The sequence below is a fragment of the Mesocricetus auratus genome, unplaced genomic scaffold (genome assembly GCF_017639785.1).
Source record: "Mesocricetus auratus isolate SY011 unplaced genomic scaffold, BCM_Maur_2.0 Super-Scaffold_100676, whole genome shotgun sequence".
NCBI classification, from domain to species: domain Eukaryota; kingdom Metazoa; phylum Chordata; class Mammalia; order Rodentia; family Cricetidae; genus Mesocricetus; species Mesocricetus auratus.
In genome coordinates this window covers 171,512,316-171,533,326 of record NW_024429266.1, presented here as the reverse complement: position 1 = coordinate 171,533,326, position 21,011 = coordinate 171,512,316, and the positions used below count along the sequence as shown (strand labels likewise).

At 38.0% G+C, this 21,011-nt stretch overlaps 1 protein-coding gene across 8 annotated transcripts in view; it reads right to left on the bottom strand.

Annotated features, from left to right (window-relative positions):
* Positions 1 to 21,011, bottom strand: part of Grm7 (glutamate metabotropic receptor 7) — an 886,003-nt gene that overhangs the window by 421,226 nt on the left and 443,766 nt on the right. For 7 of the 8 annotated variants that reach the window (XR_005874148.1, XR_001196215.3, XR_005874149.1 and 4 more), the window contains exon 3: positions 2,090 to 2,231. Coding sequence is in view for 4 of the 8 variants with exons in the window: in XM_040738573.1 (XP_040594507.1) it covers positions 2,090 to 2,231 (142 nt within the window). In the remaining 4 variants the exon portion in view is untranslated. Of the gene's footprint in view, positions 1 to 1,973; positions 2,232 to 21,011 lie in introns of those variants that run through there. The other variant, XR_005874147.1, reaches the window with a different exon arrangement.

Below are 21,011 nucleotides of genomic sequence, written 5' to 3'. Positions count from 1 at the left end.
TAACAAAGATTTCAACCATAATCTTTGTTGGGGAACATTTGATTGTTAGACTCAGAATTCCATTCATTCAATGGCATTTGTTGAGCACGACACATTTTCTTAGTATCAGGACAGGTAATAAGGATGAAAATACCACTCAAAAGTCATCTGGGCCAAGGATGTCTAGAGACAATGGGCAACACACTTATGTGAACTACTCAACAACAACAGCAAGGGCAGTTACAGATTATGCCACTGGTATAAGTTAAAAAATCAAAGTATTATAAGAAGAATTTTCCAGAAACACTCTGTTCCCAGAAATATTTCTTGAAATGCACCAGAAACAATGAAAAGATATAGGAAGAATGGAATAGAAATAGCCTCCTGGCCAGCATGGTATACAACATCGAGTGTTTAGATAGAAGTTAGACTAGGAAGTCCTCTCACAGGACAGCTTTAGAAGACTTTCATTTCACTGATGGGATAAATGAGAAGCAAAAAATAAAAATGGGAGCTAAAGGAAGATACCTTTTCAAGGAGAGAGAGTGATGATGTATGTAGTGAAAACATTCTCAAATTCCATTTTCCATGTAATGGTCATGTGCCGTCATTTGTGGTCAAGAGATGCTAGAGAGATTCAGGGCTTTGGGGGAGGACAAATGGAACAGGGAGAAGTAAGGAAGGCTTCTGAAAATGACCTTGGAAAATTCCAAGGAAGAAATTATCATGGTCAGAACTCTTCAATTTTACTGAGTAAAAAGAATTCACCTTCAAATTGAATGACACAGAATTTTAAAATGTAAGGTGATATTTAAAATACAACTCTGCCACACCAGGGAAGTATAAACTATCACAATTCTAAATGAGTGTATTGATGGCCCTTTTAAGGAAAGGACAAATCTTCCTAGAATCTACCTTATAAAATCTTAGAATTTAAACACGCTTAGAACATACAAACTAATGAATCTATGAATGAATGTCAAAAGAGGACATGTAAAATTCTATGTTCATTGTGAATATGTTGATCTGATGTAGCTAGATATTGCATAGTATACTATATAGTATGTATTTCCATATTTATAATTCAATACACATATTCTGTACAAGAAGTTTGCTATTGTATTATTTTATTATAACTGTGAAATTCTGTATAAAAATTTAATTGTCAACCCACAAGGGAGAAGCTAGGTAAACTGTAGTACATAGGTAAAATAAAATTATACATATTGATTAAAAAACTTCACAGATCCACAAAGCACTGATAAGCAAGGCCCTCTGTTATGAAATGCTGCAGCATGCTAGGTCAAGAGCAGAAACATGCAGGACACCTAAAGGGTACTTCAAAATGGATCAGGAGCATGGTACAGAATGTTTCCAGTATAACACATCAGAGACTGAAAAAACAGGAGCCCTGCTACCCACAAGGGAGAATGGAGAATGTATTAGCTCAGATACAGGGTGCAAGACATTTTAGTTGGAGGTTTGGACAATGTTAGAAAAAGATTTAGACTTTTAATCCAAGTACAAATTGCTATTTATTTTAAAAAAGAAAAAAGCGAGCAGAGGGCAATTACATTCTAGAGGAGTTTCCAAAGGTAGCTCTGCATGGTACAGCTACAAATGCAAGGAGGTAGGTCAAGGTGGGGGGGGGGCTGAATGACAAGTTGGGAGTGCAGGCAATCAATGCAGAAAGGAGTAAATATTAAGTGGGTATAGAATATTGATGGTCAACAGTTGTTTCTGGGTTTAGCACTAAAGTCAGAATTATAATCCTTTTGTCTTTTACACTAACAAACAAGTCTTGAGATAAAAGCGTGCAATACTTAGATCAGTGTTTCAGAATAAACCTTTTCAAAGGTTTAGTACTTTTTCCTTCTACCAATAATTCAATACACTTTGTTTTTAGTAGCAATGAAACTACAGGATAGCAAGGTGCTACTGCTTCTGTGACTGACAAACTGTATGGGGACAGCAAGTATGAAAGAATTTACCACCTTATAATTACAGCTCTGATCTGACTTTTCTTTCTCCTCTCCTTGCCAGCATCCTCATACTTCTGTCTCCTAAAGTTGTGACATGCATAGGAACGAGGTTCACCAGTCATCCTTACTTTATATCCTCATCGTTGGCAAAAATCACGACGGCCCTGGAGTTGGGGGTGTCCAAGAGCTGTTTGATAATTCTATCAAAGTCAATGGTCCTGTCTTTGCGCTCTTGGGGGATTCTCACGGACTGGGCAATGCAGAGCCCACCTGTTCAAGAAAAGAAAGCAGAGTGTCAACAAAGTCCCAATGGAGATAGCAAAGGACACATGACACTTAGATTTTAAAGATCAGCTCCAAAGAAATAAAATGAAAAGCAAAGTAATCAACAAGAATACCCACCAGCTATTACAAACATAGCTTTGGTTCAATTTGGTTCAATTATTCCATGTTATCTTTTGAGAAATCATGCAGTATATTAGTAACCAGTGTTCTCTGTTTTTGCTGGAGGACAGGACAACTAAAAAGGTTTCTGACTCCATGATTCTCAGAGTCTTCATGATACCAGTCAACTTTAATGAATGCCTTGAGGAGAAATGGGGGCAGGGACAGTTTACTGAACAATTGATGAACTTCATCTTATTCCAGATCTTGTTCAGTCATCACTTTTGTATTTTACAAGATGCACATTCAAACAGGCCAGTTAAGATGAAAGATATAGAGTATATTTGTAGAGAAAAATTATGAAGACCATCCCAGGGTTAGAACACTTAAGTGGAAATGAGAAAAATACCTTGCTTCTCCTGCCATGCACCAGGGAGACATGAAAAATGAACTTTCTTAAAACTGGTTCATGGGTATGTGTGGGTATAAGTAGGCTTCCACAAACACAGAAAAGCATAAAACCTGATCCCAAATTTATACTTTAAATCTCAGTTGGTATTAGCGCTATGCAAACCAGCTTTCCAATGTTAGCCTTCCAGAAAATACCTGTGATACTCTTCAATGTACAGATAGCCTACAATGTTATAACTAGAAGAATCACCCTCACTGAAATTTCTGGAACCATATTTACAACAAGAGTACACATTCCTTTCAAGTGCAAGTGAAAGGTTCTTTAAGAGGAACAATATCCTGGCCTTAAAGTAAAAGGAAATGAAAGATCTCAGAAATCATACAAAGTATAATCTCAGATCTTACAGTAGAAATCAATAACAAAATAATAGGAAGATCCAAATATTTAAAAGTTTAACAGAAACACATTGAATTTACCCTTGGGTCAAATAGAAAGTGTCCAAAGAAATTAATACTTTGAGAAGACTTAAAATAAAACTACAGTACAGAAATTAACAGATACTAGCTGAAATAGTAGTTAGATGAAAACATGGGCAAACTCTGCTCCCAAAGAGTCACAGTAATCAAGATTTTTTAAAATATTGTATCTGCAGATTCTATATTTCACATTGGTTTCTTAAATATATGTAAAATTCTTTGTGGAGTCTAGTCTAAAAGATATACACATAATACAAGTGTAAACTGCCACAGTTTAAAAAATAGGAAGTATCCAAATATTTTTGAGGAAACCACTCTTGAAACCTGTCTGTAACAAAACATTAAATCATTAACAGATTAAGAGGTAGAAATGAAGAGGAAGATGGAGGGAGACAAGTACTGGGGAGTAGATATAACAGAAATACATTGTATACATGTATGAAATTTTCAAAGAAGAAAAATAGAATTTAAAACATTAATAGACCTATAGCCAGAACCTGGAAGCAACCTAGATGCTACTCAACTGAAGAGTGGATAGAGAAAATGTGGTACATTTACATAATGGAGTACTACTCAGCAAAAACAATAAAAACAAAAAACAATGGAACCTTGAAATTCACTGTCACTAGAAGAAACCATTCTGAGTGAGGTAACCCAGTCACAAAAAGACAAACATGGTAAGTACTCTCTCGTATATGGATTTTAGACATGGAGCAGGGGATTCCTAGCCAGGAATCCCACAGGCAGAGAGTCTGGAAAACAGGGAGGACCCTAGGACAGATACGTATGATACTTTGGAGAAGGGGAATTGGACAGAAGGTCAAATAAAGAAAAATGTGCAAGAAAAAGTAAAGTTGTTTGTTTGCATGATATGATGGCATATACAGAACAACCAAGCCCCCCAATAATGACTATACATCACCAAAACTATTAAGTAGCTGAAACAAGCTAAAGGTGCAAACTCCATTTATAAAATCAATCAAGTATATACATAGCAGCAAGAAATACATTATTATTAGATTATGAACACTGACATTAATAAGACCACACAAATATAACACTGACACCATGAAATATGTTCAGGACTTATATCAAAAACTATAATGGGAAAATGTAATGGATTTTAAAATTTGGATAAGTTCTCTATATTTTCATCTACAGGTGAAATAAAATGTCAATCAACCTCTCATTCTGCATTTATACAGAAAGGTAAACTCAATAGAATAGGCAAAACAATTCTAAGAAGAGAAAATTAAATACACATGTTGTCCAAATTTAAGACTTAATATGAAGTTACAGTATTAAGACAAGAAGGACCTTATAAAAATGATAAATATGTGACTGAAGAGCTACATATATATGCAAAGATGCAAAGGGGCATCAAAGAAGAAAGGTCAGTCTTCAACAATTGGAGCAAAAAATGGCTATGCATACATAGAACACATGTCAACAGCTATCTAATACTCTTCATAAAATTTTACTCTACGTGGAATGTGGACCAGAATATATAACCAGTGCCAGAAAACTTCTTAAAAATGAGTGAGCACTGTTTGACTTTCAGTTTAATGGTCAGTTTTTCAGTTTTTAGATATAAAAAAGAAAAGAAAAGATCCAGAATGTACAAAGGAGAAAGAATTGGTAAATTGGATTTTGTGAAAACTCAGAACATTTGTTATGTGAAAATCAGTGATAAGAACCATAACAAAAGCCAGAGACTAGGATGAAGTCACACATCTGATAATGCCCTTCTATTAATAATAATGTATAAAGTAAGCAATATACTAACAGACATAGAAGAAAAGTTGGACAAAAGAATCCAAATTCTCACTTAGAAGCATTTAGAATAGGTACCTGAAAAGATAGGTAACAGCAGACATGAGAGAAGTGGTAAAGTAGTACCAGATACCAACACACAGCCATGAGAGCTGTTTAATAACAACAACATCCTACCAACACCAAAAGCTGGAAATCATTCAGAATGCAAAGATGTCTGATCATTACTAGTCCAATACCCTGAGCCATGGCACAGTCTTCAGAAGGTGACTTGACATGCTGTAGGTTTAGCACAGTTACTGATGGGTGAGGTACGTCTGTATACTGTGCATATATGTTTCTCTTATTGGTTGATGAATAAATTCTGTTTTGCTAGTAATCAGACAGGAAGTAGAGGCAGGGCTACAAGACTAGGAGAATTCTGGGAAGAGGTAAAGTAGGGAAGCAGTCACTAGAGAGATGCCATGTAGTTACCAGGAAGATAGGATGCCAGGCATTCTCTGGTAAGCAAACACCACATGGAGATAGACAAATTAATAGAAATGGGTTAATAATAAAGAGATAGATAGCCAATAAGAAGCCTGAGCTATCGGCCAAACAGTTTATAAATGATATAAGCCTCTGTGTGTTCATTTGGGGCTAAACAGCTGTGGGACCAGATGAGACAGAAACCCCTTCAACAAGTTACCATCTGAAGAAGCAGGTCCACCCTAAGCTTTTACAGAAGTGAACTGAAACTTTATTTTAACAGACATGTGGATGATCACATATAACTTTATTTGTGATCCTTACCAATGAAAGTACATCAGTTTTGACACATAAGTGACTACCAAACTGTAGCTAATATACAAGTCAGAATGCTTCTTAGCAGGTACAGGAACCATTTCTATATGCAAGAGGAATGAAGCTGAGATACATTGAACTATATGTAAGAAAATGAACTCTAAAGACTCAGTGTCCTACTATAGATATAACAATGTGAAAACATGGAAAGTGGAAATGAAGAAGGGGGGCAGTGTAATACAGGGGTTGTCTGAGTAGGAGAGGTTCACAGAAACAGCGCCACACAATAGAACTGCATGGTGACAGGCATGTGGTAACATAGTGACAGTTCTTATGGCATGGAATATGGCATTGTGGGCATAGGGTGAGAAAGACACACACATGCATACATACATATATGCGCCATGGTAACATATTTAATGCATACAACCTCATACCCAACTGTGACAATTTGACCTCATTGTATTATGATTGTGAAAAGAACCCGAGGACGTGTGGAAAGGTGATGACCTATGTCAACTTGGAATAGCAGTGTTTTAATTATGAATCCCGTGACTAAGATTTGCATGGAAATTGATATTATGATTTGTAAACTTCCTTGTGACACAGTTTTTCAATCTGAAGCTATTTCTACATTTGGCTTGAACAAATAAGATGCTCTAAATAACGGAAGTCAGGTAACTAGTTGCTCCCTAGGATAGAGTTATTCATTGTGCTCTTCTCAATGATTTCACTTTGTTTGTGGATAGCTCATCTATGTTGACTCCTGTGTCTGTATGATATTCATATAGCATGTTCATTCATTAATTTTTATACACTTCTTTATTCTTCTGTGTAGAATAACTTCACATAAGCAAAGGTGTAATGTGGCATGATACCTGTTATGTCAAATTGTAATCTGTGACCTAAAAAGAATTTCATTTTGGAGAGAGAGAGAGAGAGAGACAGAGACAGAGACAGAGACAGAGACACAGAGAGAGATAGACCCAGAGAGAGGCGGGAAGAGTAAACTGCATTCACGTTAGTGTATATACACACACATGCAAGTGCGCCATAGAGGATCTAAATGCAATCATATGTCACAACAATATACTTAGTATCCAGTTTTTTTTGTTTGGAGAAGCCTTTCAACAGAGTAAACAGTGTCTCCCTTTGAAAATGGATAACTCTATTGACTACACAGCAAGAAACAAAATTTTAGCCTGGATTACCATTCAATGTAAAGAAGCAAGAAGTGTAAAAAAATATGAATTAGCAAAAGTGCTAAGTAGACATAAAATAACAAGGGGAGTCAACATGGATAAGCTTCCCAAGAGCAAAGTGAAATCACTAGGAAGAACAAAACAAATAATAATATCATTCAGTGAAACAAATGCCCACACTTTCATGTGCCAGAATGAGTAAATGAATACACAAAAATGAATGAAACTTCCTTACAGAACAATCCCAAACAGAAAGAACAGAGGGAACACAGAAAAGAGAACGCCATTAATGGAACACTGCAAGAGTGACTGTTACCTTTGGGTAATATTGATGAGTGCTAGAGTATGCATAGGAAACTTTATGATAAATTTAATGTTTATGCTACCAAAAAGCATCTACCCCCCAAATTCATATTAACTACCTTGGCGATGTTGCGTAGTCCTTCATCATCTTTGATGCTCTTCCTTTGAGGAGGTGGGTATACACCTTTGAATGTGGGTGCTATGGCTTGTATGTATGTGTCTATCCAAATGTGTTACACTGGAACCTCCTGCCCAATGTCACAGCATTCAGGTCTCTGATGATCCTCATGCTGCTCCTCTGGAAACTACACTGAGTGAACTTGCTGCAGGCAACATAGAAGTAGATAATGAGAAATAACCATTTGTGCACTCCCACCTGAGTTATATCTGGCTCTGGGAGGTGGCAGTGATGCAGTGTACTGTTATTCTAGCCCAAGGAAATGCCAAGGATGACGGTGTAGAGAGAAGGAAGGGATGGATCATTATGTTTTGTTACAAATTACACAATGTTGCAGAGAAAAAACAAAGGTCTCTGGGTCATGGTCAGCACTATCTCAATGCTGTAATTCCTCTGTGTCTGGCAGGCATTAAGCAGAGACAGGGAATGAAATGGTCTGTAAATGCCCTGGGGCTGCTGGGCTACTTTGCCACCTTCTCTGTAGGAGAAGGGGAAGCATTTGAATGGAAAGCTGGCTTCCCATCAAGATTCAATTACAGCTGAATGATTAAGCAAATGAGAGCAAACTTCATTTGGGTATGTGATTAGCAGAGGGGAGGGCCACATGCTCAATTGCTGCTCATCAAGTACACACTGGGGCAATTGATAAGTAGGTTTTCATGACTCAAGCATGGAGAAGCTCACTCCATTTTAACTGAGAACTGCCCACAGGTGAGCCAAATCAAATACCTTAACAGAACAGAAAAAAATGGCCAATTATCATGGTAATGGCAATGAGCAAGTACATAAAGCAAAACTTGAACAAAGAAAGAAGATTGGAACATGAAGGAAGAGAGGTGAGCATGCTGTTTTCATCTGCTCTAGGAAGGCATCCTTTGTGCCTGCTGGAAGAAAAATCACCTCATTTGCATCAGATTCACAGGAAAAGGCTTAAAAACTCACTTAGGCTGTAGGGAGATGTCTTCAACCCAAAGCACTCAGATGAAATGTGCTATGTCGGAGATATGCCAACATGAGGGGGGAAAATCTGTGTCCTGGGGGTCTACCAACAGAGACAGGATCTGGAATGCCCACCCACAATACGCTCTTGATGTTCAGTTATTAGCTGGACTATTTCTCCTTATCGATGACTCAGTACATACTATCACCTCCACACTGGTGTCCCACTGAATGCAGTTTCCCCACATTTTTGGTTATTCTTCCAGCTATGCCTCCCCCATGGGGCTCATCTTGTCTGCTGTATGTAATGTTACTACTGCACAGATGCAAGCTATAGTTGAAGAAATAGTTGTTCAACAGCTGGAGCTTAAGAATCTAACTTTCAAAAATTAATATTTTTATTTTATATACGTGATCGTGTTCATAGTGTTTGTATGTGTACGTAGGTGTCATGGACGTCAGAAGAGGGCCATTTGATATTTTTGATCTTGAGTTACAGGTGGTTGCAAACTGTCTTATTTGGGTTCTGGAAACAACATGGGTCTACTACAAGAGCTACACATGTTGACATTACAGTGTACCTGGTTGCAGTTCCCACCACTCAATAGTAGCTAACAATTGTCTGTAACACCAGTTCTAGAGGATTTGACACCCTCTTCTGGCCTTCATGGGCATTTAATGCACTTGGTGCACAGACATGCTTATGGGAAAAACACCCATGCATATTAAAAACTGAGAACAATAAAAGTTTAAAGAGCATAGAGTGCTGGTAGCAGCTTTGCCCAATCTCTAGCCCCAACTCTTGTAACTTATAAAAGCAGCTTGAGAGAGAAAGATGCCATGAAATAGATTTCAAGCTGAGAATTTTTTTAATTAAAAAGGAATGAAAAAGAAGGAAAGAGGAGGGGGGAGACTGGCCTTCAGGGACAGGAGCCGCAGGAAAGAGGAAAGAGAGGCAGAAAGAGGGAGACAGACAGACAGACAGACAGACAGACAGACAGACAGAAAGGGGAGAGAGAATGAGAGATGGATGGGAGGTGGATAGGGCTCTTTTGACAGGAACATATTGAATAGGCACAGGTGGTACTCATAGTGGCAGCAGCTGAGAGTGTATCTTGTGAGAACTCCAAGGGCAGCTCAGTAAAATGCCTAAATACTGATACCAATAATCTTACTTTTGAAAAATATTTTCTTTATCTGGCCAAGTTTTTTACTAATGAACTTTGCAATTTCCCAGTGAGTTCCCGATGCTGTGGGAGGGAGTTTCCAAAAAAATGGACCTGGGTGGTATCATTATAAAAATTAAAATGAAAAGTCACATCACCAGGACTGGATAGATGGTTCAGACTTTGGCTGCTCTTCCTGAGGACCTGGATTCAATTCCTAGCATCAATATGATGACCCCAAATGTCTATAACCAAGTCTCGGGCTCTCTGCTTCTTTCTTCTGGTTGTCACAGGCACTCGACACATGTGGTACACAGACACACATTCAAGAAAAATACTCATATGTGTAAAATTAAAATAAATAAAATCTAAAAGAAAACAATTAAAAAACAGTCATGTCACTGACAGGACAACTCCATTCTTGCCTCCTCAGCTTTGACTGAGAGGGCAGTTCCCAGTGGCTTGAGGAGATGAACGACCGAGATAATAAGGAATATCTCAGTCTTAGAAATCAATCTCCTCTTCATTTGGAGCTGAAAGCTGGTAGGTTTTCTCATTCTCTTGGAGGGAGCAATCTTTAACAGCAAGAGACATGAGGAATCAGAGCACAGACTTCTTCCAATAAACTCTGCTGCTCTCCTAACTGATTATAGATTCTCTTCCATCTAAACACAGAAGAGGAAAACAATTTACAGTCAGCAGCTCTGTCTAGGAAGAGCCTTTACTAGTCATAAGGTCTGTTACTTAGCCATACCAATTCAATTTAGCAAACACTGAGATGATGTAGCAAAGGACTTGTAGGATTTTTCACAAGAAACAAAATATGTTAGAAAAAGGTTCATCTGATTAAGCAGGGACTCAGATCAAGGCTAATGAAGATCATCATTGATTTGAGTACAGAGACTGGGTAATAATTTTCCAAATGAGATGCTATTCTATATGCCTTTTGTTTATTAATATATTTAATAGCCCACGAGGCAGAGGTGTTTTCAAGAGAAGTGCCTCTTTAGATTGCCGGCTAGTATTAGGAATTTCATCTTTCAACGATTCATGTTTAATGACTAAATATAGTCTTACCCTCACATATGGCATATCACACATGGAAAAGAAGATAATTGAATATAAGGGCATGATGTATTTACTTTCTCATGATTTAAATATTCAGTCATTGGAAGGAGATTCCTGAAGACTCAGGAAGTATGTGGAGCTTATGCAACTCTGAAACTGAAGGAAACATACAAATCTCAGAATATCATGAAACTTAGATGATTCACCATGGCCCTCCCTGAAGTTACAAAAGGGAAGTTATGTAATTTTCTAGGACAAGGATGCTCTCAGATCAATTGCAGTGCTTGCAAGTTGTGGAGAGAGCTCCAGAGATTCACTTTTTCTGAACTGTCACCCATCTGGGGAGAGTTTTATTTGAGGCATCCATGTTTCTATAGGTAACCCCTCAATAAACTCATTGACTCACTAGCTCAGCTTGGGTATAATCATTTATTTGGTTTGACATCGCTGTCACAACTAGATATATAGGTATTTCTTCCTGTTTCATCAGAAAAGTCCTGCAACTTTTAAAAGTGGACATGACATCTAGTTAGAGAAATCAAAGCCTGCATGGAAGAGATCATCTGAAGGTGATAGTTTAAAACTGGACAGGAAGAACTTGGGGGAAAAGACCCAAGTTCATTATGGAGAAGGTTACCAGCTGCCATTTCCTTAAAGCTTTGCCAATAGATTCATGTTTTTGCTTAGAGTGGTGAGGTTTGCCCAAGCAAATATACCAGCTGGGTTTATCTTCCAGTCTCATTCTGAGTAGTAATGACTACAGGTCACTTGAAGGACAAATTTGGAGGTAACACTTCGCGGTAGGGGTGGAAGAGAGAAGGTTTTTTGGGGATTTGTTTTTGAAGTGGGAGAGGTATGGAGAGAGATACTGTCAGGGCCTTTTCCTCCATTTATGGCTACATGTTGATTCATGGAGCCGTTACTATGCTCTTGGCATCATCAAGCCACTAATGAAAGAATGAATGTCAACCCAATTTTCATAACATTGGTAAACCAGAAAAAGTCAAGAGAATCTGAGATCCTGATATGTGACAGCTTAGACAAAGAGATAGGGTCAGGTGCTACACATTTCTTGATATGAGAGCTGATGGGGCAGATTCTTGTGTAAGCTGTCCCTACTCAGTTTTCTGTGCTTAATAAATAAATAAATAAATGAATATCTATTATCAGACATGATCTTTGACTTCAATGAATTCTTACCTGAATATAAAAGGACAGAAAATCCTCCTTAACTGAAAAATTTTAAGTAGATCATAAAGAAAAAGAGACACTTGGGGATTCGTGTACTGCAATGAAGACTAGAAGAAATGAAAACAAAGTAACCTTCATGAGTTTGGGAATAAGATCATTAGGTAGTAGCAGGAGAAAAGGACATTCAGGAACTAGAAACAGTGTTCGGAGATAAAAACTGGCAACTGAGCTGTTCCAGCGAGACCAGGTAAAACAGGCCCTGCATCTGGACCTGCGTTCCAGTGCCTAGGGATTGCCTGGAAACTGCACAGAGCTTCAAATCCCGGTGGGAGCCAAGCACCCTAGATTTCAGGTCTTCTCTTCCACTAATTAGACCAGGAAAACAGCAGATCAAGCAAAGGGACCAGGGGACCAGGTGGGAGGCTAAGCACCCCAGATTGTTGGTCTTCTTCTCCACCCACGGGACCAGAACGAGGGAGAGGAATAGAAGAAGTACCAGATTATTGGACTTGCTAGCACCCACCGAAAGGGAACTCTGGTCCCCTAGCCACCAGACCAGTAAGGTGATCTTTCTGCAATCACTAGAAGAAGAGATGGGAAAGAGAAAATACAAAAACACACTCAGCAACAGTAAAACAAATATGACACCACCAAATTCTAGAGACTCCACACCAGCAAGACCCCAACATTCCAAAGCACATGAAGCAGAAGAGAATGACCTAAAAACCACCTTCATGAAAATGATAGAGGCCCTAAAATAGGATATAGGAAAATCCCTCAAAGAAATGGAGGAAAAGGAAACCAAAAAATGCAAGAAATAGAAGAAAAAACAAACCAAAAATGCAAGAAATGGAAGAAAAAAAAACAAAGCAAAAAGGCAGGAAATGGAGGAAAAAAGAAACCAAAAAATGCAAGAAATGGAAGAAAAAAACAAACCAAAAAATACAAGAACTGGAAGAAAAAGCAAAACAAAAAATGAAACAAATGGAAGAAAAAGCAAACCAAAAAATGCAAGAAATGGAAGAAAAAACAAACCAAAAATGCAAGAAATGGAAGAAAGAACAAAACACAAAATTTATAAAATGCAACAAATGGACGAAAAGATAAATTGAAAATTGCAAGAAACACTGCAAACAGTACAAGGGTTGAAAACTGAAAAACAGACAATAAAAAAAAAACAATCTGAAGAAAGGCTGGAAATAGAAAAGCTGGACAAACAGTCAGGTACTAGTGATATAAGGATTATCAACAGAATACAAGAGATGGAAGAGAGAATCTCAGGTGTTGAAGATACACTAGGAGAAATGGATTCATCAGCCAAAGAAAATATTAAGTCCAACAAATCCTTAACACAAAACATCCAGGAAATATGGGACACCATGAACAGACCAAACCTAAGAATAATAGGTATAGAAGAAGGTGAAGAAAACCACCTCAAAGGGGCAGAAAACATATTCAATAAAATCATAGAAGAAAAATTTCCCAACCTTAAGAAAGACATGCCAATGAATTTACAAGAAGCTTACAAAATATAAAATAGAGTGGATCACAAAAAGAAGTCCCCTCGCCTAATAATCATCAAGACAGCAAATATACAGAATAAAGAAAGAATATTAGGAACAGCTAAGGAAAAAAGCCAAGCAACATATAAAGGCAAACCTATGAGAATTACACCTGACTTCTCCATGGAAACTCTGAAAGCCAGAAGGTCCTGGATAGATATTCTATCAACACTAAGAGACCGTGGATGCCAGCCCAGACTACTATACCTGGCAAAGCTCTCAATCACTATAGATGGAGAAAACAAGATATTCCATGAAAAACGAGATTCAAGCAATACGTACCCACTAACCCAGTCCCACAGGAAGTTTTGAAAGGAAAACTCTAACCCAAGGAAGTTAACTACAACCAGAAAAGCATATGCATTAGAGAATCCCACTCTACCAACAGCCAAAAGAACAAAGGGGTGAAATTCCACACATAATTCCATCAACAACAGCCATTCCAAATCAAACAAGAATGAACAATCAATGGTCATTAATATCCCTCAACATTAATGGCCTTAACTCACCCATAAAAAGACACCGGCTAGCAGAATGGATTGGAAGACAGAACCCATCTTTCTGCTACATACAAGAAATACACCTCACCCTCAAAGACAGATATTGCCTGAGAGTTAAAGGGTGGGAAAAATTTCCCAATCAAATGGACCCAATAAACAAGCAGAGGTAGCAATCCTAATATCTAACAAATTAGACTTTAAAATAAAATCAATCAAAAGACATGAAGGAGGTCATTACATACTCATCACAGGCAAAAGCCACCAAGATGAAGTATCTATCCTGAACATCTATGCTCCAAATATAAAAGGCATATATATTTGTAAAAGAAACATTACTAAAACTTAAATCACATATAAAGCCCCACAAACTTATAGTGGGAGATTTCAACACGCCACTCTCTCCACTAGACAGGAATACCAGACAGAAACACAACAAAGAAGCAAAGGGTCTGATAGAGGTAATGACCCAACTGGGATTAACAGACATCTATAGAACATTTCATCCACATAAAAAGTATATACCTTCTCCCCACCACATGGAACCTTCTCAAAAATCGACCACATACTTGGCAACATATCAAACCTCAGCAGCTACAAAAAAATTGGAATTACTCCATGCATCTTATCAGACCACCATGCTTTAAAATTAGAATTCAACAACAACACAAATTACAGAAACCCTACAAACTCATGGAAATTGAATAGTTCACAACTGCATCATTCCTGGGTCAAAGAAGAAATAAAAAAGAAATTAAAGACTTCCTACAATTCAATGAGAATGAAGACACAACATACCCAAACCTATGGGACACTTTGAAAGCAGTGCTACAGGGGAAGTTCAGAGCACTAAGTGCCCACATGAAGAAACTGGAGAATAGTTATACTAGCTGAAAGCTCTAGAACAGAAAGAAGCAAACTCCCCTAGGAGGAGTAGACGCCAGGAAATAATCAAATTGAGGGCTGAAATCAATAAAGTAGAAACTAGGAAAACAATACAAAGAATCAATGCAACGAAGAGTTGGTTCTTTGAGAAAATCAACAAGATAGAAAAACCTTTGTCCAAACTTACCAAACAGAAGCACATAAACATGCAAATTAACAAAATCAGAAATGAAAAGGGGGACATAACAAGGGACTCTGAGGAAATCCAGAGAATCATCAGGTCATACTTTGAAAACCTGTACTCCACAAAATTCGAAATTTAAAGGAAATGGATGACTTCCTGGATAGCCATCACTTGCCAAAAATAAATCAAGAAGAGATAAGCAATTTAAATAGACCTATAACCGCTATGGAAATAGAAGCAGTCATCAAAAGTCTCCCAACCAAAAAAAGCCTAGGTCCAGATGGCCTCAGTGCAGAGTTCTACCAGAAATTCAAAGAACAGCTTACACCAATTCTTCTCAAAGTATTCCATGCAATAGCAGCAGAAGGGTCTTTGCCAAACTATTTCTACGAAGCTTCAATAACCTTGATCCCCAAGCCACACAAAGATACAACTAAGAAAGAGAAATTCAGACCAACATCCCTCATGAACATTGATGCAAAAATACTCAATAAAATACTGGCAAATTGGATCCAGGAACACATCAAAACAATCATTCTCCAAGATCAAGTAGGTTTCATCCCAGGGATGCAGGGATGGTTCAACATATGAAAATCCATCAATGCAATCCACCATATAAATAAGCTGGAAAACAAATATCACATGATCATCTCACATTATGATGAAAAAGCCTTTGACAAAATCCAACACCCCTTCATAATAAAGTCTTGGGGAGATATGGGATAACAGGAACATACCTAAACATAATAAAAGCTATATAAAACAAACCAACAGCCAACATCAAACTAAATGGACAGAAACTCAACAAAATTCCTCTAAAATCAGGAACAAGACAAGGCTGTCCACTCTCTCCATACCTTTTCAATATTGTACTTGAAGTTCTAGCCAGAGCCATATGACATCAAAAGGAGATAAAGGGGATACAAATTGGAAAGGAAGAGGTGAGACTTTCACTGTTTGCAGATGATATGATAGTTTACATCAATGACCAAACGAACTCTACCAGGGAACATTTACAGCTGACTCACACCTTCAGCAAAGTGGCAGGCCACAAGATCAACTCAAGAAAATCAGTAGCCCTACTCTATACAGATGATAAAAGGGCTGAGAAAGAAATCAGAGAAACATCACCCTTTACAATTGAAACAAACAACATAATATACCTTGGAGTAACACTAACCAAACAAGTGAAAGTCCTGTATCGCAAGAACTTTGAATATTTAAAGAAAGAAATTAAAGAAGCCCTCAGACAATGGAAAGATCTCCCGTGCTCTTGGATAGGTAGGATCAATGTAGCAAAAATGGCAATCCTGCCAAAAGCAATCTACAGATTCAATGCAATCCCCATTAAAATACTGGCACAATTCTTCACAGACTTGGAAAGAACAATAATCAGTTTTGCATGGACAAACAAAAGACCCAGGATAGCCAAAACAACCCTGTTCAACAAGGCAACGTCCGGAGGCATCCCCATCCCTGACCTCAAGCTCTATTATAGAGCTATAGTCCTGAAAACAGCTTGGTATTGGCACAAAAATAGACAGATAGACTAATGGAATAGAATTGAAAACCCTGATATTAACCCACACATGTATGAACATCTGATCTTTGACAAAGAAGCTAAAAATATAAAATGGACAAAAGAAAGCATCTTCAACAAATGGTGCTGGCATGACTGGAGGCTGGCATGTAGAAGAATGCAGATTGATCCATGTCTATCGCCATGCACAAAACTTAAGTCCAAATGAATCAAAGACCTCAACATAAATCCAGCCACACTGAACCTCTTAGAAGAGAAAGTAGGTGGTGCCCTTCAACGAATTGGTACAGGAGGCAGCTTCCTAAACATAACACCAGTAGCACAGACAGTGAGATCAACAGTTAATAAATGGGACCTCCTGAAACTTAGAAGCTTCTGTAAGGCAAAGAACACAGTCAGCAAGACAAAAAGGCAGCCCAGAGAATGGGAAAAATATTCACTAACCCCACATCTGACAGAGGGCTGATCTCCAAATTTTACAAAGAACTCAAGAAGAGATCTCCAAAACACCAAAGGATCCAATTAAAAAGTGGGCTGCAAAACTAAATAGAGAATTTTCAACAGAGGAATCTAAAATGGCTGAGAGGCACTTGAGAAAGTGCTCAACATCCTTAGCCATCCGGGAAATGCAAATCAAAACAACTCTCAGATACCATCTCACTCAGAATGGTTAAAACCAAAAACACCAATGACAATTTATGCTGGAGATGATGTGGTGAAAGGAGAACACTCCTCCATTGCTGGTAGGAGTGCCAACTGGTTCAGTCACTTTGGAAAGCAGTATGGAGATTCCTCAGAGAAATGGGAATAAACCTACCACAAGACCCAGCAACTCCACTCTTAGGCATATATCCAAAAAATGCCCATTCATACAACAAGGATGTCTGTTCCACTATGTTCATAGCAGCATTATTTGTAATAGCCAGAACTTGGAAGCCCCTCAACCAAAGAGTGGATACATTTACACAATGGAGTACTATTTAGCAGAAAAAAACAATGGAATCCTCAGATTTTTAGGAAAATGGATGGCAATAGAAGAAACCATCCTGAGCGAGGTAACCCAGTCACAAAAAGAGAAACATGGCATGTACTCTCTCATATATGCATTTTAGACATAGATCTGGGGAGTACCAGCCTACAATCTCATGGCCAGAGAGTCTGGGAAACAGAACCTTCATTCAGTGGCTGATGAAAGAAGAGGCAGATTCCCACGGCTAAGCACTGCGCTGAACTCAAGAAAGCCAGTGACAGAGAGGGAGGACTGATGACCAAAGGGATTAAGACTGGTTTGGTTTAACCCCCAGAAACACTGACCTGACAAGGGTTAACTTCATGCCTGGGAATCCAGCATGGGACTGATCAAGACCCCCTGAATGTGGGTGTCAGTGAGGAGCCCTAGGTATTCTATTGAGCCTTGGGCAGTAGATCAGTATTTATCCCTGGTATACAAATGGACTTTGGACTCCCATCCAACAATGTGAGATGCACTCTCACCCTGAACTCTTATGGGAGGGTCTCGGCCCTGCCCTGGATGAAATGACAGACTGTGGACACCTCCATGGAGGTCCTCACCCTCCCTGGGGAAATGAGGGGATATTGGGGAGGTTAGGTAGAGTGCATGGGAGGAGGGGAGGGAAACGGAGAGGGACCTGGAATTGACATGTGAAGCATCCTTATTTCTAATTCAAATTTAATTTTAAAAATAAATAATAATTGAAACACATTTCTGGGGATATCTGACTGCATTGCTGATTGTTCTTACATGTGAACCTGAAAAGTCTTAGTGATACCAGTTTCCCATTGTCGATTTCAGATAGAAAATAAAAAATAAAACAGTAACAGGTGAATTCACCAAAAATCTTCTCATTACCAGAGCCTAGAAAACATTCCACACAACATGGGAGGTTAGGTTTGATGACAGTGAAGCCAAATAAAGACTAGCAGTACTAAGCTTGTATAATAAGGGATAAACTGTGTGAAGCTGTGTGACAAATCTATGATAATCTCCCATTTGGTGCTCTGTCAGGAAAACACACACCACATTCAAAATACTGTTCTCGCATGTTAGTAACAATTGAGTCCACCACATCTGTCAACCAAAAGCCATTGGTAACTAAGTCATCATCAAAGATGCTAAAGAAGGCCAGTGTCACCATTTGGCCTGATGAGCATCTGAAGCAAACTTTGGGATGTGGAGTTTTGAAGCATTGACAGTAAACTCTGGGAAACAGAGGTGATTGCAGGCTTTGTAGGGTGCCCCAACAGAGAGGCACCTTTCCTGAGTGGCCACCCATGTTGGGATCAGGTAGCTTTCTTTTAGTCATTCATCTCAGAAATTTTACAGCTTTCTCCTATGGTTTGTAATGTGGGGCTGGAAATCACTCCTTTTGTTGGTTTTGAATTTTACCTATTGATTCATTTATTCATTCAAAACATATTGGCTAAACAACTAAGTTTCAGCAAATGGTGTTGTTGGGTATGTAGCAACCAACATGAAAGACAGACTCTTCCCTCACTTACACAGGGATATGTACTAACATGGAAACTCTCCTTTTTAAATATTTTCTTTCAAGATAGTGATGGCCTATATAATTGCTATGAGCTAGTTTACAACTGCAGTCCCAGCACAAAACATCTTGTTCTCTTGAACATCTGGTATCCTGACAGGTCGTGAGTAGGTTAATGAAGAATGTGTTCCCATTCAGGAAGCCTTGGGAAGGCAAGCTGTTCCTTTCCTAGAACAAGAAATAAGAAATTGGATGAGTTTTCACTGTCACTGGTCTTTCCTGTGACTGGATCAAAACTAATTGGTATTTGTCTCCTAGAAGCTCCTCTGGGAATATGTCTATGTGTCCCAGGACAATAAGAAAGGGATAAATTTATGAAGTGCAGACTTCATAATGATTGCCTGGCATTTCCAACTACTGTTTCTATTAAGTCAGTTCTCACTTTTCCTTGTGTGTGTGTGTGTGTACATGTGTGTACCATTTTATTTATGTATATTTATTCTAGTATTTAGTATTGTCATAGACCCTACAGAAGAAGCATTTCTAAATGGCCATGTTTTCAAATTGTCTTCTGAATATTTATTTTTATATCCATTGATTTGTGCAGCTCCCAGTCTTCGTCTGAGAAGATTATTATTACCATGATGTTAATTCAGAAACATATTACTTTTCAAAGTGCAAAGAGTGAGGGGCTGTGGGTACTCAGCTGAAGATGAGATGTCGTTCCAATATTTCTTAACCTCCCTCAAGGTTATGGGAAAATTAATGAACTCTGCATTCTGATCATTTCTCATTGGTTCTCTCACTGTGTTCACCCTCTTCTATAACAAATTTTCATTGAGTCTGAAGTTTTTTCACCCCATTTTTTAAGTTCCTATTGTTTGTTTTTATGCTATGGGTGTTGAAACCAGGCCCACAAGCATACTGATCATACCTTCTACCACTGAATTAACTCTTCAGTCCTGTCTGTATTTTTTGTTAAACACTGCCATGTACATCAAGCACTGGGCAGCAGTTCAGACACTCATCTTCCTTGAAGATGGTGTGATTGGACCTTAGAAATGAAACAGATTTGATCAATCCTCCATAGCCAGAGGCAGTTCAAATACAAAACTGAGAAATTTTCATCTTCAGACAAAAGATACTGACTTGGCAGCTCTAGTGAGATTTCCTTTATCTTCTGCACATCTTTTTCCTCTATCATAACTTGTCCTCATCCTTATACTCATCTATACAATAAAATGAGTGCAATACTTAGAATTCCTATATGGTCTTCTATGCTATGAAATTTTTCTGAGTATGGAACCTTTTTCATAACTCTTTCATAACAATTCATTTATCTATAGTTATTCTGAGGCAGGCATATTTTGTCAAGCTCTCAAACATTTTCCTTTGCATTTATTACTAGAAGGGAAATAGAAGGATTGTCATCATTTCAATAGCAAATGAGAAGCAATTTATACTCACAGGTTTAAGTTTGTTGTATATTGCTGCAAAGATGTCTGATCATCTGCATTTAATTTTATAGAAAAATATGCAAAGTATAAAGTTTCATGCAGTTATACTAGCAGTATGAGTATGGTTATGTTTGTTCAATATATAAATTAGGAGGACAATGTGAATAATTGTCATTGAACTAGTGATCTCTGCATGCTTCAAGATAAATTAAATTGATCCTTAAAGATTCTATCTTTTCTGAGCCTTTTGCTGTTACTCTTTTCTACATATTGTTTCTGCTGTGATCTATTCATACTGCAGAAAACTATTGCTACAATTAAAAGTTAACAGACTACACATATCAAAAAGAGCTATCTTCAGAGGATTTGAACATTTATCATTGTTAAAGAAATATCACACTTTATTGGTGTGAAATTCTCAAACCAAGAAGTAGAAACAAATGAATCCTGCCTCCAATGGCTTTAGAAATGTATCATATTCCCCATTTTCACAGAGCTTAGAGAAACTGATTTTCTATCCAGCGAATGCATACATTATTTAAA